At 45.7% G+C, this 25,210-nt stretch overlaps 1 protein-coding gene across 1 annotated transcript; it reads right to left on the bottom strand.

Annotated features, from left to right (window-relative positions):
- Window positions 1-19,814: 19,814 nt before the first annotated feature.
- Window positions 19,815-24,912, bottom strand: FZD4 (frizzled class receptor 4). Its single transcript, XM_056488239.1, has 2 exons — window positions 24,615-24,912; window positions 19,815-23,526 (listed from the first exon to the last, which is right to left on the bottom strand). Exons 1-2 carry the CDS (start codon window positions 24,876-24,878, stop codon window positions 22,198-22,200), a joined length of 1,593 nt encoding a protein of 530 aa, XP_056344214.1. The 5' UTR covers window positions 24,879-24,912; the 3' UTR covers window positions 19,815-22,197.
- Window positions 24,913-25,210: the final 298 nt, after the last annotated feature.

The following is a 25,210-nucleotide window of genomic DNA, read 5'->3' on the forward strand; positions in this document are numbered from 1 at the left end:
CCTGGAGAGGCTAAAAAATCCTGCTGGAGAAATATATTAAATTAGATTTTATCATGCTCCTTTAATGTGTCCACTGCTGGTCCCCTAACACTGTTTCTGCCAAGGTCCCATCATTACTACACAGAACCTGGGAATAGTATAGGTGCTACAGCACAGCACAGATGGAATTTAATCCAAAATATCCAACACACCAAGATAGCCTGACTGCTGGAGCCAGAAGTTCTCTTCTGTTGGGGTTATTCCTGCTAGAAGTTGTTTCTCTATTGATTTTTCATATGTGGGTTTTTTCTCCCAGGCAAGAGAAACAAGTACTCAAGTGTTTCTGAGACAAACAGAAGGGGGAGACCTGCACCATGAAGCTTCTTATGCTTGTGGCTTCTGCATCTCTCTCCTGCTGGCTGCCCCTGAAATGCAAGAGGGCAAAAGCCCCAAATCTTCCTATTAAATGAATTTTCTCTAAGGTTTGAAGGGAAGTGGCAGGTGAATGTTGAAAGCTCAGAGCGCTACGATGTGAGGTTTTTTCATTAAGTGGAGCAGGGGGAGCAGGGAGCATTGGTAACTCACACACCTTGTACTGAGCTCTCCAAAAGCAGAAATCATCTTCCCATGAGGATGAATTTCTCTTCTGATGCTTGTGTCATCTGCTGTACAGTGCCTTGAGGTTGTTGTGCCAATCAAGGTTTCCCTCTGCTTCCAAAGGTGTTGGTACATCAATGCAGCATTTCATAGGCTGCCAGGTGCTTTTGAAGGCTATCCCAAATTTACATGTAGAACAGCTCAGGGACAGTCCAGCCTGTCTGATGGGTGATGTACATGGCACATGGGCAGCAGATGGGGAAATTGCTGGGTGCATTGTGCTTGCAGCTGGCCCCATATCTGCCCACAAAGTGTAGTATGGATCCTCAGTGACAGAGAATTTGAACCTCCAGCTCAATGCCATATAAATGAAATGGACTAAGAGATATATTTAATATTCAACAGAAGAAAGTTTTTTCCAACTTTTAAAAACGTTCACAGTTTCACCAACCTTGGGATGAAAATAATACTTTCAAAGGTATGACAGGGATAAATAAAAGCAGCTGCCATGGAAAGCCTTGAATTCTCTGGATGGAAAGGTGGGAAACTTTTCTTCTTTACTCGAAAAACAGATGGGTAAAATATGTATTTATGTGTATACATTTGCTTTTATAAACATAAGTCTCCTTCCCAGCACAGCTGAAGTTGAAGTTGTGGGGATGTTGATACCTAAACCCAGGGCTGTTTTGGCAGGGAATGTTATCTCTGGATGAATGTTTTCACTGAAGGTTTTTTGATTTTTTTTCCAGAATGAGTGTATAAACCAGATAAATCTTTAGTGAAAGATTTCTCCTGAAATTATGTCAGAGATTAAATTTTTTCCCATGTACTTCTTTCTTAACAGCTTTCTTCCAACAATGTTGCCTTCTTCTAAAGGTGGAAAGACAGAGAAACTGTTTACCATACCAAGTGCTGCTTGTTTTTCTCTAACACAATGATGTTATAAAGGCTGGCATTGGAGGGGTTTGCTCTGAGACAGTGCATCTTCATCTGGGTTGTTTGGTCCTTGTGTCTATAGTGCAAATTTCTCAGGGACATTGTGAAAAATCCCACAGATAGGCAGGCAATATGGGTAAATGAATAAAAACCATAGTTATAATGGAAGGAAGACACAAACCCTGTCAAAGGCTTCTATTTCACATTTCTGTGACACCAGTTGTCAAGAACTGCAGCCTGAATTGCCAGGAAAGTAGTTTTCTCTCCAGCCTTCTCTCTGGTCATGGTTGCCCCAGAGCAACTCTGTCTTTTGGGTAACAGAAAGATTACCCCTAATCTTGTTGTGGTGTGGTGCAAAACCTCTGCTGTTGCCTGGCTTTGTTCTCACCTGACTCTATCCTTCAGCTCTGACCTTGGGTATCTCATTAGAAAGGTCTTCTCACTTGAGAAGCTCCCAAGAAAGACATTCACCTGAAGCCTTGAGGTCTCATTCCCTTGGCAAGGCTTGTCCCACCCCAGCAGTCCTAGCAATGCACCTTGAGCATGATCTGCCCAGCTCTTTTTCTCTCACAAGTAATAATTGTTCAAATATTAATTCTAATTGTCGTTCCCCCAGGGAATCAGGCCAAGCCACATCGTATCAGGCTATGAAACAGACTCTCCAGAAATTTACACCCTCATATCAAGAAATTCTAGACAAACCTGACACAGTTTCAGCTTCAAAAGATAGACTACATGTTGCAGGCAACTTTGCTTTTCATACATTGTGGGCATTATTAATTGAGGCTGCATTTTAATTTTTCTGCTTTTGAGATTGTGGGTGGATGTTGGTTGTGGCAATTAGTGTCAGGTATTTTGGTATTCTGGTATGTTTGCTTTTATGGAGATGGATGGGAGCTAGTTGCATTTTACAGGAGTTGTTTGTTGCAAAATTGAGGGGTATAAATAGGATTGAGGGAAATGGTATGCCAGTCTCTTCTGCTTAATCCACTGTGTTATGTAAGAGTGCCATGAACTGGAAATGTTTCGGGACTCCCAGGTGACTTTGGGGTTTACAATCATAATTAATATTCTATCTGTGATGGTTGGGTTGGTCCTTTACAGTCACCTTTGAAGATTTTTTTCTCAAAGATAACAGTGTTACCTGTGTAGTTCCCATGTATGGTTTTGCCATTTACAGAAAGAGAAATCCCTTAGTTGATGAAACATTGGCAAGGCTAGGCAGATCCTTGGGCATCCTCTGGGCATAAAACAGTTTTCTGGTTGGCTTTCAGTGTGCCTGGGAGCTATGGAGATCTGGAAGCTTGTATTTCACAGGATGCATTTCCAGCAAATATATTTTTGTAGCAAATATTTCAATGTTTCAACTTGGTAGTAAAAAATTTAGAGTTGGCATCCCAACAATATTCCCATCCTATAAATTCTGATGAACTAAAATGGATTTTTAGTTATTAATCTCCCATCAGGGATAAAACTAACATCTGGAGTTTGTAATGAAAAATGAGAGGCAGATCATCAGAATAATCAATAACCTTGGGACTGGAACACTTCCCTCAGACTAGATGGAATGATCTGAATGTAAAGTCTCTTAAAAAAACCCAACCCAATGCTAAATAAAAGTCTGACTTTGGAGGAGTTGAAGCTTACAAGATGCTCTTTATATCCTAGATACATGGTTGCATACAATCTGTTGTTCTGGGTCCATTATCAATCACTTTTCACCAGTGATCCCATGCTGAAGTTGAGTAGAAGTTTATCAAAATGTTTGAGAGATTTTTATGGATTTGATAGCAGGCATACAAAAAATGTTCATGCCAGTAGATATTTCCAGTCCTTGGATCATAACCATGATCACAAATGGGTAACTACTGAGTTGTTTGAGTTCTGTCCCTGGATGCTGCCTGAAAAACAAAACAAAACAAAACTAAACCAAACCAAACCCAAAAAAACCCCAAAACAACACCCCTTTGTTTTGCCCATGGATAGGGTTTTGCAGACTGCAGATAGCACAGGGACTTGAGATCAGCAATGACAAAAAATCATGAAGGGACTGGCTGCCCACACTAGAGTACAGCTCCCTGAGGAGAGCTTTAGCATTTTCATGTTGTATTTTTCATTGCATTTGCTTAATGGGAGGACCAGCTGCCCTTCAATGGTATAATTAATTTCTGAAGAATGTAATGCTATCCTGGTTAAGTTACATTGTCATAAAATTAATAAACACAGTCTGCATGTAAAATGCATTTCTTCCCAAGTATTTTGTTGAGTTTCCTTGTAGACAGGTATGTTCAGCATCACTTCTGCTTTTTAAATCATTTCTAAGGCTTTGTCTCACATAAATAAGTAAAATGGACTTATGTATGACTCATAAGTGAAAGGAAACACATGTATATTTATGCAGCAAAGTTCAACAGACTTCAATTGTAACTGCCAAGCACTTGATATAGAAAGCAGCCCTGCCCCAGAAGGTTTCCTGCTGGAAGTTTAATTGCAGACTCCTGACCATTTCTTCCTTGATTGGAGTACAGCAAGTTCTGTCCATTTCTCCTATCCCTTTAAAGCTGACTTATGTGCATTTCCTCTGTGAAGTCATCCAAAAAGATTTGCAAACTCTCTTGTTTTCACACAAAGATAGTGCCCTGGGATCCTGGCTCCTACATGAGGCCAATGCCCACCAGTGCTTCCAAATCAGAGGAGTTTGCTGTGCTCTCTATCAGATCACTCACACACTTGGTGCCCAGCTGAGACCTCACCAGGTTCTTTACAAGCAGAAAGAGAGCCTGTCAGATAAAAAGGTGGTAGAAAGGAGTGATGCTCAGAGGTGCAGTGAGAATAAATGATGGCCTGATGGTCAGGACTGTGAATAACACCCAAACTGGTGTTCCACTCTGTGATAAAGGCAGCAAATCTCCTCTTGCAGCCCACCAAAACTCTTGCCAAAATGTCATAAATGCAAACACAAATTATTGAAGTCAAATGCATCCTGTGCTTGCATCATGAAGTGACAGGCTGCTCTCTTCTTTTGTTCCACAGTCCTTGTATGCCAAATCACTGTGAACCATAGCAGTAAGCCCATTTAGTCACTCTTGAGTGAAAATAAAACTCATGAAGTTGTCATCAGAAATGATGTATGTAATTAGAAGACAGAAAATCTGCTAGGCTGCCTGAAGGCTTATGCCAGGATGCAGCCCCCTGTGTGCTCCCTGTGCTGACTTCAGTTTTCTGAACATGGTCTGATAATGGAGTGGGCTCAGGAACTCCCTCTGAAATGACAGGAGGTTGGGAACAAGTGATACTCAGGCTATTGTCATCGTGATTCCTGTGGTGCCAAGTCTGTCTGATGTTGGACAATGGAGGCTAAATTCACCCATGATGTAACTCTGCCAAAGGCCAACAGAGCTCTGCCACTGGAGGGATTAGTCCCTCCTAAATCTTTTTCAGAGTGTTGGATGTGGTGCAGCTGATGTGTTAATGACTCCTGACATGTGCTGCAGGACTGTTTTTGCAGAGCAGCTCACAGGGAATCTCTCATACAGCTCAATTGCTATTAATTTACATTACTGGAGGTGGTGTGCATTTCCCACATGTCATCTTGAAAACAGACCCCCAAAAACAGCTTTACTAATGAAGCAGATCACAATGGGGAGCAGCTGATCCACACAGCCTCCCAGTGAGGGTAATCCCAGCTCCAGCAGCAGAAAAGTAAACAGAGGAGCTGGTTCAATGTGGGCATGTGGATGGTGCTAAAAGAGAGCAGGAGACCTGCAGGCTGCTTGGTAGCAAGGAAGTGAAAGCCTCAGGAATGGGGTAAATGAGCTGCCTCCTTCCTCATGGACACAGCCTAGCTGTATAAAATCTTTAGCATAAGCTGGCTGAACACTTGATGATATAAACCTCATATAGCAATGCTTTTAGGGACCATTATCTCTGAAATGCTGGATTTATCATCTGCATTGAAATTACCGTGTGTAAAGCATTTGTCACTTTTCCTTTTGTGGGGAAGCAGAGTGCCATGGTTTAACTCCAGCCAGAAGCTCAGCCCTACATGGTTGCTTGCTCATCCTCCCCTGGTGGGATGGGGAAGAGAACAGGAAGAGTAAAAGTAATAAAATTCATGGGTTGAGATAAAGATAGCTTAATAGGCAAAGAAAAAGCAAAACAATAATTAACTCACCACTTCCCATGGGCAGGCAGGTGTTTAGCCATTCCCAGGACAGCAAGGCTCCATCACACTTGGGAAGAAAAAGTCATTACTCTGAATGTCCCCCACTTTCTTCTTCTCCCCCAGGTTTACCTGCTGGACATGATGTCATATGGTCTGGGTTATCCCTGTGGTCAGCCAGGATCAGCTGTCTTGGCTGTGCTCCCTCCCAGCTCCTTGTGCACCCCCAGCCCTCCTGCTGGTGGGGTGGGTGAGGAATAGAAAAGGTCTTTACCTGAGCAGCAGCCAAAACATCCCTGAGCTATCAACACTGTTTCCAGCACAAATCCAGGTCATAGCCCCATACCAGCTATGACAGAAAAAACTGTCCCAGACCAAACCAGCACACAGTGCTTAAACATGAACTGGGGAAGCCTGTTTTTGGAAGTACACCACAGGAAGGGGAAGAGTTTAAAACTGAATAACACCATTGCAGGACCAGAGGAACCTGCTACAACACCCATTAGTCCTGTGAAAGAAATACTAATTTTCCTGGAGCACGTACACAGACTGTGCTCTGGGACATCGAGGGAATGTAGCCCCTGCTTATGAGATGGTTTGCCTTGTGAATACAATTTTCCAAGTCGATCTGAAAAGTCAGTCCTGCAGCTCCAATTCCCTCCCGTCCTTGCGCTGTGCTGAGCCAGCCCATGGCTCTGGTGGCTCCCGAAACTCTCCCACCCTCGGGGTCCTCCCTGCCTGGCTGTACCCTGCCTCCTGCAGGGTTTTTATCAGCGCTGTGCAGGTCCCGCGGCTGCCCAGAGCATCCCGGTTCTCCCGGGGTGGGACAGGGTGGCTTCTGCGGGACAGCCGTGACACCTAGTGGTGACACACGGCGGGTGGCCGGAGCTGCTCCCTGGGGACCGTGTCACAGCGCATCACACTCCGCGAGGTGTAAAGAAACGGCGTCAGTAAGAGACCAGAACACGTTTTCAAAGAAACTCCGTATATTTAAGGAAGTTTTGCTCTGCTCAGACTCCCTGCCAACCTTTTGAGGGATCCTGTGTCCCGGTGTCACCCTCCCAGTTCACACTCCCACAGTCCCTGTGAACCAGCATCCCCGGCAGCAACACAGAAACCCTTCTGCACACCTTGGAACCATGTTCCCTAGGACATGGTGTACAGAAAAACTTAGGGACTTAGACACAGCAGTGCTGGCAAGTGAAACATTAAACTTCTAGTTTGCAGGAACCCAGAGTGAATTCCAAGCCCCCAGTTTAGGTCAAATGCTGTGATCATCCCCAGTGATCATGGAATCACAGAATGCTTTGGGTTGAAAGGGATCTTAAAGGCCATCTAGTCCCACTCCCCTTTCCATGGACTGGGACAGTTTCCACTACACCATGTTGCTTCAAGCCTCATCCAGCCTGGCCTTGAACACTTCCAGGGATGGGGCATCCATAGCTTCTCTGGGCAACTTGTGCCAGTGTCTCACTACACTCTGAGTAAAGAACTTCTTTCTAATATCTAATCTAAATGTCTCCTTCTCAGTTTAACAGCTGGATGAAGAGCTGAACACGAGCCATGGGCAGAGAGAGACAGAACATTCTCTCTAGGTCTGGTTTTGTTTCTTACCATAAATCTGCTTGAGTCACAACAACCCCAGGCAGCACTACTGGCTTGGGGAAGAATGGCTGGAAAGCTGCCCAGGGTAAAAGGATCTGGGGGTGCTGGTCAACAGCAGCTGAACATGAGGCAGCCTGTGCCCAGCTGGCCAAGAAGGCCAGTGGCACCTGGCCTGGATCAGCAGTGGTGTGGCCAGCAGGAGCAGGGCAGGGATTGTCCCCCTGCACTGGGCACTGCTGAGGCCACAGCTCCAATCCTGTGCTCAGTTCTGGGCCCATCACTGCAAGAAAGACACTGAGGGGCTGGAGAGTGTCCAGAGAAGGGACACGGAGCTGGGGAAGGGTCTGGAGCACAAATCTGATGGGGAGTGGCTGAGAGAGCTGGGGGTGTTTAGCCTGGAGAAAAAGAGGATCAGGGGGGACCCCATCACTCTCTACAACCCCTGAAAGGAGGTCACAGCCAGGTGAGGGTCAGTCCCTTCTCCAGGTAACAAGTGATATGACAAGTGGAAATGATCTCAGGGATCTATGGAGGTTTTAGATTGGATATCAAGGAAAATATCTTCACTGCAAGAGTTTCAAGCACTGGAAAAGGCTGCCCAGGAAAGTGATCACCATTCCTGGAGTTATTTAGAAATTGTAAATGTGGTGCTTAGAGACCTGGTTTAATGACCTGGCATCAATGGTTTAATGTTTGGGCCTGATGATCTTAAAAGTCTTCTCCAAATCAAATTATTCTAAGATTCTATGATTCCTCATGGGGCACACTCCCAAAACTGCATGCCAATAACTGCACTGTTCTATCCACACAAGCCACTGCCCACTTCGTACTTCCATGCAAAGTGTAAAAAGCAAATTCACTGTTTATGTCCAGAACCTTTCCAAAGCACCCTGCTGTACTGAAAGTGAGAAGTGAGTGGAACCAAGGGCAAGGAGATCTATATGAGATACCAGAAAATCTGGGAAGTCTAAACCAGAGCAGAACTTCAGTGAGCTGTGCATGCCCCAAGGGATACTGAGAGCTCTGCAAGAGCTGGGTAAATCATTTACAGCCAATGGCAGTATGATGGAGGTGCTGCAGGGGGAAAGAGACCAATTAGACCATGGGGAATGATTGACCACAGGTGAAGGTCACAAATCTTTACAAATATACAGTAGAGTTAATGTTGTGAAAGATTTACAAGGCCTGAGTAGGCATAGGAAGAGGGCTGGGGGTGGCAAATTTTGAACCAGTACAAAAGCTGACAGCCATGTATTGGCAAGAAATGAGCAAGCCTGGCAGATCCTCAGTAGCAAAGAAGATAAAGGAGTGACACCTTTGGAAGCCCCAGCTGGAAGTTTTTGTGTCACAGATTGTCACAGGCTTGAATAATTTATTGAATAACTTGAATAACTAAAGCATCTCCTTTTGTGTCTCTGTGCAAAGTGGACCTGCTAAGGAGGTGCCTCAGAACCTTCTCCCAAAAGAGCCAGAAACTACATAAATTAACACAGTTAAAAAGTATGAGAGCAAAAGGGAGTAAGAACAGCTTGGGAACAAACTTTCATAGGGGCATTGTGAAAATGCCAGCAATTGAAGAACTAGCTGAGGCACAATTCACACCACTGAGAGCAAAATGGAAATAAAATGAGGCAGTTGTGAGCAGGGCAGCCTGCTGAAGTGCACCACGTGCAGCTGGCACACCAGACCCCTTATCCAAGGTCCCTTATCTGCCCAGAGCCAGGGCAGGGGTGCATTTGTGCTGCTGGAACAGAACAGGTAGAGAAAGATGTGCCAGCTCCCCCATCGGGTGGTCCCAGCTGTCCAGGGAGTGGATGCAGCTTTTAGAGCTGAGCACAATTCTGCCTTTGACTGACCTGTAGCCAAGTGAGCTCCTGTGTGCCTTGAGTGGGGAATTAGCATCATAAATCTACAAAATGCTCACCCTTTTGAGTTAAACCAGGAGAAAATAGTCCCAAAATTACCCTGAATCTAGAGATGTCAGAGTTGTCTGTTCCTCAAATACTGTTTTCTTTCAGCAGTGTTAGGAGGAACAAAAACTTCCCTCAATAATTTTTTTTTAATAATTTTTAAGACTTGGAAGTGTCCTTTCCACATCAGAACATACACCAAAATATTTTTACTTCTAAGCAAAGGGTGTCTGGAGCTGAATGCCAAGAATACAGAAAACAGAGGATAAGAGGATGGCATCTCTGGGCAGTCCCTCTCTGCTTGCAAACACCATTTGCATACCCTCCAACCAGGTGAAATTCCAGGCATTCTTACTTTATTGGACAAATTCTTTCCTCCTTCCAAGTGTTCAGCCCTGTGCCTTGGGATAAGGCTGTCCTTGCACTCCTGAGGGGCAACCTCTTCAGTTGTTTCAACAGAAAAGCTTCCTACACGATCCATCAAACAGAACATTTGCAGCATTTAATGAAAGCCTGAGCACCCTAGGACTTGGAGAAATGTACCTCTTGGTTCCCTCTGTAGAGGGCACGGGATAAAGTTGCAGTGTTCCTGCCTGTAGAACAACATTACTTATGCACAGCTAAACTGACAGCAGAATAGATTCATTATTCCTCATTCTTGGATTAATGTAAAGGCAAAAGGGTCATGATGGATGCTAACTGGAACACAAGGTTTGATCCTGTTTTCAGTTTTCAGATCCCCACAGATTTTTAAGACATGACTCAGGCTGCTGCTGACAGCAGACTTATTTTCCTATAGTTCCTCTTGCAGGCATGGTGGAGGTTACAAATGGAATTGAAGAAGTCTGTGTCCACCAAAGGAAAGGGGCTGCTCAGGAATGAACAGCCCCTCTAGAATTTGCAGCTCTTGCACTCTGATTTGGTGAGCATGCTCTCTATCAGCAGGGTGGAAGGAAGATTGACCTGGAAATAAGGAGAAGTCCTGTGTTCATCACTGGGAAATTCAGTTTTCAAGGTGGAAATGGAATATTTCTCCACTGTCAGAGCTGCAGGCTTGTCTTTGAGAGCTGTTACAGACTCATGGAATGGTTGAGGATTAAGAAATCTTTGGATGTCATCTCATCCAAACCCCCTGCCCAAGCAGGGCTATCTATAACTAGTTACCCCTGTCTCACTGGATTTTGACTGTCTCCAAGTATGAAGAGTCCTCAGCACCTATGGGCAATCTCAGTGTTTGGTCACTGGTTTTGTTCAGAGCAAGGAAAAAGAAAAAAAACCACATGTTTCATGATATTCAAGTGACACTTCCAGTGTTTCAGTTCATGTCCAGGACCTCTGGTCCTGGCATTGGGCACCTCTGGAAAGAACCTGGGTCATACATCCTCTTTGCACCTTCCCTCCAGGTGTTTATCTACAGTGATGAGATTCCCTGGGCCTTCTCACCTCCAGGCTGAACAGCCCCAGCACACTCAGTCTTTTCTGACAGGAGAGGTGCTCCAGTCTCTTGCATCATCTCTGTGGCCTTTTTCTCATTCCCAGTGCAGGGACATACTGGAGAGGGGCCAGTGGTGGTTGATGGCATGGGGCTGTTCTCTCTCTGCTGCTGGGTGGTGAGCACAGACTTAGAGGGGCTGTTTTCTCCAGACTGGTGTTCCCAGAAGGGGAACAAGAATCTCTCCTCCCCTTGCACTGCAACTGCCTCGATGAATGAGCGATGGCAGGTTAGTGGGCAGTGAACTCTGTCGAGCCCACATGCTGGTTTCTCACGTTTCAGGCAGTTTTTTCACCTTTCTGTCAAGTAAAAATAACATATTTCCCAGGGACTTTGAGTCAGGTGATGTGGGAAGAACCACCTGTTAAAAAAACACCAGGGAAGTTTTCCTGCTAATTTGTCAGAGGCAGAATTTTAATCTATCTTTGTGGGAAAAGGACCCCTGAGAACCAAGTCCTTTCTGGGGGGCTTAACGTGTGGCAAAAGTTACAGGAGCATTCAGGAAAGTGTGGTGGTTTATTATTAATGAATGTAGCAGTTCACTGAGAGTCCTGCAAAGGTCAGAGATGTTTTCTGCCTCTTACTCCAAGGGAGTGATGTCAGGGCTTACAGAGAAATAAAGTTTTCTCTGGCTCTGAGACATGTCTGCTGGAAAGACCCATCTCAGACTAGGCAGGCTGGTGTTATTCAGCTCTGTAGGGTTCAGCAGCTGGACAGCCCAGGTTGGAAGCCTTTTGCTGCTTTGGGATACCCTTCTCCATCCATGGGCAGGTGGCCCAGCAGGCAGAAACCCTGGTGATGGACCTGTGTGTGGGCTGTGCCTGGCAGGACCATGCAGGAGCATGGGGAGAGAGCAGTGCTGCCACAGCAGGAACATCCTCAGTGCCATGGACAGCTCCCATCACCAGCTGGGTGTGCCTGAGCAGCCCACTCACATCACTGGGAGACTCCAACCCACGGGCTTCCCTAAGCAGTGAACAGGGCAAAAGTCCTGCCCCCCAAAGGAGCTCAGAGCCTCCTACTTAATTTAGTGGGAGAAGCACAACTATCCTACTTTTTCTCAGGAGAATAGGAATGGCTGAGCTCCATGGAACATCCAAAATCTGGGAAGCATTCTGCTGGTGTTCAGGATTGAAACATGAGTCTTCAGGCCTCGCTGTTGGAAAAGACTTTCTGTTAGAAACAGCACTTAAAGGTGCTGGTGGGACATCAGTGGGGTATGAGGTCTCAGCCATTTGTTGTTGGTGGTGGTGTGACATCCCCTTGTGCTGGCAGACCTCAGGCACAGCTCCTGCTGGCTCAAAAGCAAGCAGGTCCCTATCCCTGCAGAATGAGGTTCCACTGCAGCTTCTGCAGTTAGAGGTTTGGTGCCTTGGAAGAGGATATGGCAATTCTGCACAAGGTTATCGTTAGGAGATCTTTAAATTAAAAACACAAATATACTTACATGCATATATATATACACACACATACCTATGTACCCTGCACTTGCTACTGACCAACTTACTGCTCCTGTCCTCAGAGACAGAGGTTTCCATTTCCAACTATTTCTCATGATAGACCAAGGAGGTCTGCCCTGTAATAGCTTAACCTCATAATCTCTGTGCAAAAAAACAAATGCAAAGAAAATTTTGTGGCATATATAAAGTTAACACTAAAAATAACACATACAAACAGTACAGATGCCAGATGCTGGGTTTCTGGAATATTCTGCTTATTTACACAATTAAAAGTGATGTTTCATTGCTTAGTCCAGTGCATGCTTTCTTTTATTTTTTTATCAACTCCATAATCTGTTACGAATGTTTCATGCATATTTCCAATGATACACTAACTGTTGTTTGAATAAACGAAGTGCATTTTCCTTCATCCCTCTCTGTTCCATTGACTTTGTCTGGAATGCCAATGAGGAACTTTTGTTTGCAAAACTAGTCACAAAAAGATAGCCATGTGAATTCTGTCCAGCAGTGTTTGCACAAGCACCAGCAGCAGAACTAACACGAATACTCTTGGGAATTTGTTTCTGCAAGGTTAATGTCAGAAATGATTTATTGAGGCTTTCTTCCTGCTTGCCAGTCTGGCATCCATCAAGTGAGTAAACAACCCCCCCTCCATGATTTCGGAGTGCTCTGAGACTGATCACTGAGCAAACACCTCATTTCAGAGTCAATATTTTGGGAGTAATCAATCAAGTTGCATTTATTGCTACAAAATTTAGGTTTGATTACTTCGAATCAAAAGTCAAAATCAGAAGATTTTGAAGACAAATTGAAGGGAAATCCACTTTTTCCTCTTGATGCATGTAAGTTTTTCAGCAAAGTTGTTGAGACAGTTGATCCAGTTAAAGACATATTCACATTATGTAGAATAATTTAAAAAAAAACCAACCCCAACCCAGATGATTTTTTCCTTTTTTTTTTTTTTTTTTTTTTTTTTTTTTTTTTTTTTTTTTGGTGAAGTAACAGAAATGAATATTTCTGTCCTCTTGTGTTCCCATTGCAAGAAGAAATAGGATTTGCATGATGTTGCCACACACTATTGCTATGGAAATGCCCCTTCCAATGTTTTCACCATTAATTATTGTTCCTGAGAGCTTTTCCTTTTTCCTTTCCTTTCCTTTCCTTTCCTTTCCTTTCCTTTCCTTTCCTTTCCTTTCCTTTCCTTTCCTTTCCTTTCCTTTCCTTTCCTTTCCTTTCCTTTCCTTTCCTTTCCTTTCCTTTCCTTTCCTTTCCTTTCCTTTCCTTTCCTTTCCTTTCCTTTCTCCTTTTCTTTTCATTATGAAGTGTACACAGAAAGGGATTTTTTCTTCCCATCATAAGTGATAGCTATAGAAATCTGGATTCACTGGGTCCTACTGAATTGCAGCTAGAGCTCCCAGAGCCAAGATAGCCCTCAGAGAATTTAATTTAGACATTGTAGTCACAGCCAAAACCACTTCCCCTTGCCCTCAGAAGATTTTAGGTAGTTCAAAGTATCAAAGAGGAGCCTGAGATAGAGGTTTGAAACTGGCAATACCTCTACATCAGTATCAGATTAAGATGCAATGCTAATTTTGCCCTGTTCAAAGGGAGAAAGCACTTTGCAGTACTCTCTTTTTAATGAGGCCAATCCTTCATCTCCTCTTGTGGAACAACTCTCATTCCTTCCTCAGGTGTGAGGTGATGAGCCAACAGGTGCAACAGGGAATGGGATGTGAAGTGCCAGGTTTCATTTTTGCTGTGAATCTATTCACATGGAGATTCTTCTCCTGCTTACCCTGTTCTGTGTGCTTCTTTGGACCAATAGATTCTCAGGGCTCTTAGTCTTTCTTCTGTCCCCTGGAGGTTAGTTAGGTTCTTCTACACATCACTTAAACATCTCCAGGGATGGAGACTCCACTACTACCCTGGGAAGCTTCTTCCAGGGCTTGACAATGAGGAAATGAAGACATTTTTCCCAATATACAATCTAAACCTCCACAGGTGCAATTTAAGGCTATTTCCTCTTGCCTTATCACTCATGTCCCAATATGTCAGCTGCTGAATCCAGCTCTTTCTCTTAGTTTGCCATGGCTGGGCAAATCCCTCTGGGACACGAGACAGCAGCTCAGCAGCAAACTCCTGGTGGGAGCCCAGGCTGTGGGAAGGAGCCATGGGGCTGCAGAGAGCAGCTGCTGGAAAGGCCACGTGAAAGAGCAGGACTGGGCTGATGGCTGTGTCTCAGATTTGACTTTTCACAGCCAAAATAAGGAAAAGCACCTGGTATTCTGAGAAGGCAGGGAAGAAGGGCTGAGACCCGTGCAGTGTCCTGGTGCATCCCGAAGGAGGCAGGGCTCTGGCAGAAGCAGAGCTGCTCTCTGGAGGGAGGGACCTTGAGAGCTCTCAAAAGTGAAACCCAGCTCATGCCATGACAAACTGATGGCTGGCTTTGCTGCTGCTGACAGGGTGAATTACTGGTGTCTCAGAATAAGGTCTGCCCCTTTCCCTGCTTTGGTTACAAAAGCATTCTCTGGGGAGGTATGGATGGCTCCTCATTTCTTTTGGCTCTGCTCAGGCCACAGCTGTAGCAACATGATTGTTTTGTGAGTGGAATGGTAGTATTTTTTGTCATAACTTTCATATGCTGGGGCCTCTTCAGCTGATTTTTTCTGTGTTATATATATATATATATATATATGTATGTATATGTATATATGTGTTCCCTCCTGCTCTGAAAAGCCTCTTCCCCATCTCCAGGCCTCTCCTGCACCCCTCCTTTCAAGATGTACAGTTACACTGTGGGTCTCTTGTGCATGACTCTGGAAATACTTTATGCTTTCTTCCTGGGGCTGACAGCCCTTCCCACCACTGCCAAATGGCAGCAGAAAGAAGCAAGGCTGTCAGCCCAGGCTGGAGGCTTTCTTTTCTGCTGTGGTCCCCCAGGTCTTCTTCTTATAAACATAACTAGTGTGACGCCAAGGAGAGATTGTGTTAAGACTTTCAAATAAACTTTTTGGACTATATGTGCTGCTGGCTTCTGCCAAGAGCAGCTTCACTCACCACAGCAGGGCACAGATGTCCCACTGGCCTTTTTGCCATGCTGCTTTACCAGGTCTGGCTTTTTTCTCTGTGAACACTGTTATCAACTCTCCTGTAATCATGCCAGCCTTGAACCCAGGGCTAAACAAGGAGAGATTAATAGAATCATAGAATCATTGAATGGTTTGAGTTGGAAGGGACTTTAAAGACCATCTGGTTCCAACACCCTGCCATGGGCAGGGACACCTTCACTAGACCAGGTTGCTCAAAGACCCGTCCAGCCCCACCTGGAACATTGTCAGGGATGGGGCAGCCAAAACTCCTCTGGGCAACTTGTTCCAGAGCCTCAGCATCCACCACAATTAAGAATTTCTTCCTTATATCTAATCTAACATTTTTCAATCTATAAACAGAAGGTGATTTTCTTAGCTGATGCACTTGGTACAAAGCATGATGTACAGCCCAGAGCTGGTAGAAGGTGCTGCTGGACAAAGCCTTCACCATGAGCAGCTGAGGTACATGCCCTGCTTGCTGACACAAGTGGAGGGCAGGGCTGGGAGAGGCTTAGAGCAGCTGGGGCCAGGGTGCAGCTGCCACTAGATGTCAGCCATTCCTTGCTGCAAGGCAGAAGAGCTTTGAATGCAAGTAAAATCCCTGAAAAACCGAATTTCTGCTTTTCCACGGCACTCTGCTTATCATCCCTTACCAAGTGCTTGAGTGAGAGTGCCTCTGAGCTGCTTTGGAAGAAAACCCTCTATCTATTAAAACATTTACTGTCAGGCTGCTTCTCTGCATAGTAATATTTTAAAATGTAATATTGTAGAAGCAGAAGCAGTCTGCTGAATGATTTGCATCTATTTTGCAGGACGGATGTTTTTCCTTCCTCAGAGTAAGCTCAGGAAATGAAAGAACCAGACAGGAAACTAGCTAAACACTGATGGAAATATAAGATGAAGATATTTATATTGCCAGTGTATTGACAAGCCGTGGGTAATTGTTTAAGTTTTTTGTTTTGGTTTGGTTATCTGTAATGTTTTAAACCTTTGATTTTAAAAAGGATTATAATTTAAATAAAGTATCCATTTTCTGAGCCCTCCAAGTGGATCTAACTAATAAGCACATTCCCTTCTGGAAGCAGACACAACAACAAAATCAAAGTTACAAATTACAGTAAACTTTGTGGTGCAATAATATTTGTCTTTGGCATTTAACCTGTTTTCTCTGATGTTGTACCTAATGTCTGGCACACAGGATGCCCCTGCTCCCCACAAAAACTAGGAAAGGAAAACAACAGTTTCTCAGTGATACCTTAGTGTGTGAGTCCTCATTTGCTGCTGCTCCCCTCTAAGCCACCTTTGTGCTCTTCCAGCCCTGTGGTGATTGTTTGGTAGGCTGTTCCCAGAGCATAAAACAAAACATCTGGTTGCTAACAACACAAAGCTGTTACAACAGCTGGAGTCTGCCAGGATGTCCAGGACCTCTGGTCAGAAATAATTTCCCAGCTGCAGGAAATAGTTAGTGATATGGGATCTATTGCAGCAGCTGAGGGCTGCCTGACCTGCCCCCATCCTCTCACCCATTCCTCTTGGAGAGGTGCAGCAGGATGGCACGACCCTGCTGCAGCTGGGACCGTGCCCTGCCTCATCTCTGCTGCAGCCAGCGCTGGCTTTGCAAGCACACAGAGATGCTTTGCTCTGTACACAAGTTACACCAGAGTCTGGCAGTCTGGTTAAGCCATGCTAGATTGAGAAAGAGGCTGCAGACTCCTGTATTATGAGCCAATTAGTGCAAGCACGCTGAACAGGGCACTATGGAGCATCAGCAACACAGCTGCTATGGGGCTGTGCCATGGGGCGTTCACCTATAGGTGAGCAGTTCACATCTGGGCTCAGCCACCCCAGTGAAAGAGCCAGGGGGTTACCAACAGCCCTGCTGAAGGCTTTGCTATTTTAATTGAGGCTGGGGAAGCTGGAAGTGGTCAGGCAGTTGTCACTTTGCACTCTCCCATTCCTGCAACCTCTCAAGTAGAGCTCTGGCTTGATGGGGAAGATGGTGCAAGAGGGCTTGGGAAGCAGCTCTGCAGGATGATGCTTGCACCACACCACAAGAAGTTGTACTGGCAAAGTGAAGGAGGAGCAGAAATGTGGCACACTATGGGAATGAGAGGCTGAGGATGGAGGAGGTGTGGTGGAAACCACTACTGAAGCCAGGGACTGGGTGATACCATATTTTCACATTACTGGAGCTTAGGCTGCTCCTGATTGCTAGCAGCACTACTCTTGCCTCCTTCACTACAAACTCCCTAACATTTGCTTCCTTTAAAGACAACTTAAAAAAAACCAAGAAAAACAAAACAAAACAAAAAAAAACAAAAAAAAAACAAAAAAAAACAAAAAAAAAAAAAAAAAAGAAAGAAAAAAAAAGACAAAACCAACCAAGTAAAAAATCCCAAGCCTAAATATCTAAACAACCACAAAAAGTCCTCATCCAAGTTAATTTCTTGTGAGATACGTACTTTCCCTCAACAGGCAAAGCTGAGTGGATTTGTCATCTCTGTGGCTTGGGGAGCTTGCTCAGAGCCACTCCAGCCACTGTCACTTCACAGATGCTGCTCTGAGACACCCAATGTGAGGAATCTGTGTGAAGGCAAGCACCCATGAGAGAGACCTGGAGCAGCCAACACCGTCTTGAATGCCACACCTGAGGTTTTCACGTGGTATGAACAAGAGGGAGATCCTGCTCCTCCCCCCCAGCAGCTCTTTTATGTTTGCTACAGTTAACAGTAGCTTTATTAAAGAGTCACTAGGATAAGTTTGAGCGATGGCATTAATCACCAGCCTGAGAACATTACAATGATGAGCTGCCAAAGGCATGAGCAAATCACTCATAATTACCAGTTTTAGATGCTGCTCTTCAAAACTTGATTAGCTACAGATACACAGGTGATAGTTGCTACTGTTTTTTATAGCACACCCTCACTATTATCCACTCTAGCCTGATTTAGGTTCTTATTAGAATAACATTCTGCTAATTAAATAATCCCACACACAGATTGTTTCATGATGGAGACAATTAAGTGGGTTTAAATAATTAATATTGCATACTGTTCTAGCAGTGTCTAAAGGAACTGGTGAGGAATGCACACAAAAAGCAACTCCTTGCTGTCTCCATACATAACAACTGTGAACAGAAATGACAAACAGGAATGAAAAGTAGAGCATTAAAAAGTTTTTAAAAAACCATTGTTAGAAAATGTAGACACTCAATCTCTCCTCTGAAGGGTTGGAACCACTGAAATCACCCATAGGAATGAACTCATTTCAAGCAGGTTATTAAGACTGGGATTTTCCCCCTCCAAAAGCCACTAACAGTTCCCACATACTGAGGACCCGTGGTGACACTGCAGATCTGAATGCTCCAGGTCTGAAAGCTTGTGCTTTGGATGCACATATTCCATAGCACCTGAAAGAGAAGGAGGTGCTGCTCTTCTCAGGACAGTGCTAGAGCAGCAGCAGGCCATGTTTCTGTTTTGCCTTCCAGCTGGGATTTGAGGACATGCTCCCACAACACCAAAGCTCCAGCTGCAGCCCCAGCCAGCACCAGGACCTGTTGCTGTCTTTGAAAGGGTTTCTTCCACCCCCTGTGCAGCAACATGAACATACTTTCACTGTTGCCCAACGATGTCTTGTTCTCAGTTCTTAGATCCAAACCACGCTGGATTAACCCATTCAAAGCATCCTTTCACCACAGCATGAGCATTTCATCCCTTCTTCCTCCAGGGGGAAGAAAGCACTTCCAACAATGTTGAGTCCTATTTAAGATACAAACTCACCAAAAATGTGAAGGCTGCCAGGAATTCTTTAGTTATCCACAGAGGTTAAAGTTTTATTTTGATATAAAAATTAAATAGCAAAGTTGCTTTGGTTTTTTTACAGTGATAAATTAGAAATTTACAGTACATACATTGAAGTAGATATATTTTCTGTACACCCCAAAATAATCAGTGTCTATTTCCTTAAAATTCAGAGAAAGGAGCTAACTTGGGTGTTTCATGCAAGAGCTAAGCTTGTATCTCTCTGGCAGACACTTCTGGAACCTGCAGTGCCTGCACTGAGGGGGAGATGGGAGCAGGACTGAGCAGCCAGAGGAAACGCCTGCGAAGGTTCTGGCTGTATAACCACAGAAGTGCACTTCCGAGACAGCATTAGTCACACCCGTGCTGGCTGGAAGCTCGAAACAATGTTGGAATGAGAGAACTTAGGAGTGGCTGATACCTGCTCTTGGCAAGCACCAGGTTTTAGGCTGGCTGCTGTGCCTGCCCACTTACACAGCCCTGACAATACATCATGGAATGGCTTCATTGATGCACTAATTTCACTCTGGGTCAGTACAGCTGCTGGGCAAAGATGTCTCTTCAGGAGCAGCAGCTGGTGCCCACCCCCAGCCCACCTCTTTCCCATAGCATATGAATCCTTCACATGCTTTAATGGAATATCTCTCCAGGTCCCTCCTAGGGCAGTGCCATCCTTATCCAGCTCACTGTGTCTCACATCACCAGGGGCATCCTCTGTCAACAGTTCACAGGGTCACAGGCAGAGATGCAAGGATTTGATAAAAAGGCACTATTTGACATTCACTTCTGTGTACATAACAAGGTTAAAAATGCCATTTATTGAATCAGTCTGCTCAAACATGGGTCTTATTGGCCAGGAGAGTAATCCAAAGTGTTTCAGAGTGAAGCACACCTTGACTGAACATTTTGGCAAATACTAGGTTACAAAAAAGGGTCACACTGCATCCTCCCTCCTTGGAAGCCAACATGCAGCTGCTGACTTTACACTCCTCACTGTGCCAGCAGAGACTGCACGATGGAGAAGCTCAGCCATCTGAAGATCTCACACTTGCAAAACTCCTTGTCCACAAAGGAATAACCAGATCCAAACACAACACTAACAGCAAGAGACTTTATGGAGAGGGTGAAAAGGCCCAGCTGGAATGTGGTGTTGGCCAAGACAGTGCTTGTGTGTCTTGAGCAGAATGTGTCAAGTTGTCACTTGTTCTGCTGGAGAGGGAGCCCAACCGCAAAGACTGCCATTAGGGTTTGTTTGGGGTCTGGATATTGTTTGTAAAAGAAAAAAAAGTTCTGCAGCACATGTTTCGACACTGACATTGAAACAATGCGTGCTTCTGGGACGGATTAGTGCTCACTTCCAGAGCTGGAGTGAACTGTGGCTTGGGAAGCACATGGGCACCTGTGTGGAAAGCAAGTACTTTAATGAAGCAGCATCTGTTCTCAGCTGCCCTGGAAGTCCATAGGAGCTGGGGCACCAAGGGGATACTCTGCAGCTGATCAGGTTCCATACAGACAAAGGAAGCAAAAGCTTGGGGCACATAGATAAAAAAACCTGAATGTGTTTCAAAGGGATAGAGCATCACAACATCTTAAGAGAGCACTGTTATCCTTGCTTCTAGGATATTTGTATTTGCATCACCTTTCTTACAAGCCCCTGGCACTACATTCAGCTCCCCACAAGCACAAGCTGATGCCTCCTCAAATAAAAGAGTAAGAAAAAGCAACATTTTCTTTGAAACAACATAATTCACCAATAAGTTGGATTTCTTGGATCCCTTTACAAAAACTGGAAAAGCCTTTGTTGCTCCTGAGGACTGAATGGCTGTTCACATTCTGTTTGTAAATATACACTAAAAAAATGTCTCCATAGCTGTCAGTGAGCAATTGAAGCATCGTCGTGAGGCAGTCAGCTGTACTGCAATGTCATGGGCTGAGAATGCTCTTTTAATTGCAACTGACACACATAATTATACAACTGATCTGTGTGAACATGAGGTTGCCAAGGAATTTAACATTTTGCTTCTCCACAGACTGGCGTCTACACAGGAGATAGCATCACACTGACTGAAATACATTAAAACTTAATTGCTTCATGCAATGAGTCTCCAGAGAGAGACAAGTAAGTTTGCTTGGAGAAACATGGTATTGTTTGAAGGTACCTTCAACTAATTTTTCTCTTTCCTAGAGGAAGGAACACTATATAGTTAAGACTTTTTTTAAATGCAGCAGAATAAAGTGGTCTGCTAGATATAGCAGGAGCACCTGAAGGGGCAGGAATGGAGGCAGATGGTTAATGATAATAGATGCAGAAGGCCATACACAGTTTCCCACTTTGAGCTAATTCCTCTGCTTTTGAGGACGGCATTGAGTAAAGCTTTTAGATTTTATAAATATTGATAGAACCACAGAATAACTGAGGTTCAAATTTCCACAAGGCAGAATCAACTCTCCATTCACACCAGGTTATAAATGGCAAAAAAAAAAAAAAAAAAAGAGCCAAAATTATTATTAGGCCATTAGCTGACTGAAAAGTCATCCTCACTAATACCTCACTAAATCCTACTCATCATGGGTAAGACCTAGAAAGTCCATTTGCTATTTGTTTCAGGACGTGATCCCTGACTCACTGGTACAGTGTATTGGAACACCAGAACTCCCCAGGGCATAAAGGCAAATTGAAGTGCTTCCTTCTCAATGCTGAACTTGTAAAGAAGACATCTGACTGAGGTTCTGGGTGCTCCATCTTCTGGTAACTGGACCCTAATTAAGCTCAGAATTTGGCCCTGGACTGCCTTTCCTTCATCAGCTGTAAGGAAAATATCATCCCACAGCTATGGGCTACAGCACCTCCACTTCTAAAGACTTCAAGACTTCAGTAATTGCATCCTGCTTTTAGAAAAAAAGAAAAAACAAAAAAGGAAGACAACGTGTTTGGGTAATTCACAGCTTTTAAAGCCTCCTTGGGCTCTCCTATTAGCATGGTTTATGGCTATTGTATCTGCAGCATGATCTTTTTGCTGTTTATTCTTTAAGGCTTTTTTTTCCCCCATCCCCAGAGACAGGTTGTGTAACCGTCCCCCTACTCTACTCCCACCATTTCCACAGCAATGCTTACACACATCAGTCCTTCAGGAGAGCAGGCAGAGCAGTGGGATGCTGTCCTTTCCTCATACCACAGTCTCGTTCCCTTTCCCGGGTTTCACCCAACCGTCTGCTCTCTTCTCCCGTTTCACTTTCCCTGAGTTCACCAGTCTGTTGGAGCACTTCTGCCACGTGTGCAGAGTTTTGGCTGACCAGATCCACATACCTGACGTAATACCCACCAGAAGGGACATGAAAATTTTGAGCATCTCCACTGCCATATTGGAATCATCTGCCGAATAGCGGAAAATGGCCCAGTTGGAGATTTCATAGAAATAACAGGCGATGACACACGTTGCTGGGACGGTGTACAGCACTGAAAAGACCCCAATTTTGACCATCAGTCTTTCCAGTTTGTCAGTTTTAGTTCCATCTTTCTGGAGATTAGACCTGATTTTAAATAAGGCCACGAGTCCCGCTGCAATGAATAAAGTCCCAATGACCAGGTAGGTAAAAAGTGGAGCCACAACAAAGCCTGTCAGCGCATCCAGGTTCTGGTTCCCAACATAGCAGAGGCCGGTGAGCTCGTCTGCATCTACAAGTCTCATAATCAAAATGACAATGGTCTTCACTGCTGGGATGGCCCAGGCTGCAATGTGGAAATAGGAGCTGTGCATTTCGATGGCTTCATGGCCCCACTTGAGTCCCGCAGCTAGAAACCACGTCAGTGTCAGAATAACCCACCAGATGGAGCTAGCCATCCCAAAAAAGTACATCAGCAAGAAAATTATCGCACATCCTGTGTTCTTAAGACCTTCTTGGATAAGAACAGGTTCTGCTGCCTCTTCAAAATCACAGGATATCCTTTCCCGGCCCACAGTTAGCCTCACAATATAAGCAATGCTATAAATATTGTAGCACATGCTCAGAAATATGATTGGCCGCTCCGGGTAGGAAAATCTGGATGAATCAATCAGGAAGGTCAGGACTGTGAAGGCAGTCGAGATGAAGCAAAGACTGGCCCATATGGCCATCCAGATATCTGTGAATTCCTTAGCTGACCTGCTGTACAGGCCAGCATCGTAGCCACACTTCAGGACGCAGCTCAAGCTTCTCTTCACCCAAATGTACTGGTCTGAGTTAGATCCCATGCCGTGGCACTCTTCTCCAGGCTGCAAGGAGGTCTTGCTGTGAAGGGGAACCTCTTCATCTCCTGGGCCCTCCATACACATGTGGTTGTGATCATTCTGGGGCGGGAACTTGCTGCAGTTTAGGCTGTCTGGCCAGGCAAACCCAAATTCTTTTAAAACAGGTTCACATCTTCTTTTGACAGAGAGGCACATGCCTCCACAGGGACCTATGGGGATGTTAATCTTCTCTGTGCACATAGGCACATAAACCGAACACAGGAAGAACTGAAAGAGAGAAACAGAAATCACAAGTGCATCAGGGGAAAATGAAACAGGTTGCAATATAACAAGTTTTCTTTTTTTTTTCTTCCTTTTTAGTAGTAATGTTTGGTCCTTTGCCTTAAAAAAAACAGGAAGCAGCATAAAACAAATAAACCAGGAACAATAAAAACAAAAGAGAAAAAAATAACAATGTTGTCTTATTTCAGTTCAAATATGGTCCAAAGCCAAAGACTGAACATTTTACTCCCTAGATTAGCTCCATGTAAATTTAGCCCATCAGTTCCAATGAAGCAAGTGGGATTTAGCCAGATTTTAACCTCAAGGGTACAATTTAAGAAAGCAGAAAACCAAATTAAAGGGGTTGAAACAAATACATATATTTGTTCTGAGTATTGCCTGGATATTTCAGCTAAGAAACAAATAGTAGGAAAAAAAAAAAAAAAAACATTTAATGGAATACTTTGGTTCACGATCCTCCCAGAAAAAAATATTTTTCTTTTACAAAAAGTTCACGTATGCGTTTACAAAGCTAATAAAACACTGTAGTCTTCTCATCTTTTGAATAATAGTGATTCGGCGACGCGACACCGTGAGAGGAATTGCGTGCTGACTCGGGAACTCTGCCCCGAGAAACAAGCTGGGTTTTGTTCGAGGAAATCCATGCCCGTGGGGAAGACAGGGATCCTGCCATTCGCCCGGGAAGGAAACTTTGGCGGTGAAGCTCCCGCACTCCGCCCGCTCCGCACGGGATCGGGCGCGGCACCTGGGGCACGGAGGGCAGCGGCCGGGAAAGCTCCGGGCAGAGCGGGGGTACCGCGCTGGGGCACAGCCGGGACACTGCCGGGATAACACCGGGATAACACCGGGACACACACGGCCGGGACGGACACCGCACCTCCGCCCAGCGCCAGCCGCGCTCTGTCCCCAGCCAGCCAGGAGCGACACTGCGAGCGCCGCGACTTTCGGGCTGGCTTAGGACTGAGCGGAGGGGATCGGGATGAGGACGGGATGCTGCGGGACAGCAGGACCCGCACGGCCCCGCCGTGTGTCGCCCCCACCTCGCCCAGGTTCCCCCCGGAGCCCCGACGCACCTGGAGCTGGCTGGAGCAGCCGTACTGGATGAGCGGGGTGAAGGTGGTGAGCTGCAGCTCTGCGTCCGCCTGCAGCTCGTGCCCCACCAGGTTGGGCATCTTGGTGACATTGTAGCCCAGGTTCTGGCACATGGCGATGCGGATGGCGTCGCAGCGCCGCTCCTCCTCGTCGCCGAAGCCCCGCGCCCCGCCGAGCAGCCCGGCCAGCAGCACGGCCAGCAGCACGGCCAGCAGCCGGGCCGCCCCCCGGCCGCCCCCCGCCATGGCCCGCAGCGGCCCCGGCCCCGGCCCCGGCCGCGCCGTGCCGCACGGGCCGGCTCCAACGGGGCGGGCCGGGGGCGGCTCCGCTATTAAACAGCGCGGCCGAGAAACGGCCCAGGGGAGGGACGCGCCTCCCGGCCGGCCCGGCCCTCCCGGCGCCGCCGCCCCCGCCGCGGGAGCCCGCCCCGCCCCGCCCCGCCCGGCCCGGCCCGGCCCGGCCCGGCCCGGCCCGGCCCGGCACGGCACGGGGTGCTACCTGCGCCGCAGCCTGGCACCGCGCAGCTCCCCTCCCTGCCGAGCCCCGACCCTCAGCCCCAGCCCCGGGGAGCGCCCCT

This window comes from Oenanthe melanoleuca, chromosome 1, assembly GCF_029582105.1.
Source record: "Oenanthe melanoleuca isolate GR-GAL-2019-014 chromosome 1, OMel1.0, whole genome shotgun sequence".
Lineage (NCBI taxonomy): Eukaryota > Metazoa > Chordata > Aves > Passeriformes > Muscicapidae > Oenanthe > Oenanthe melanoleuca.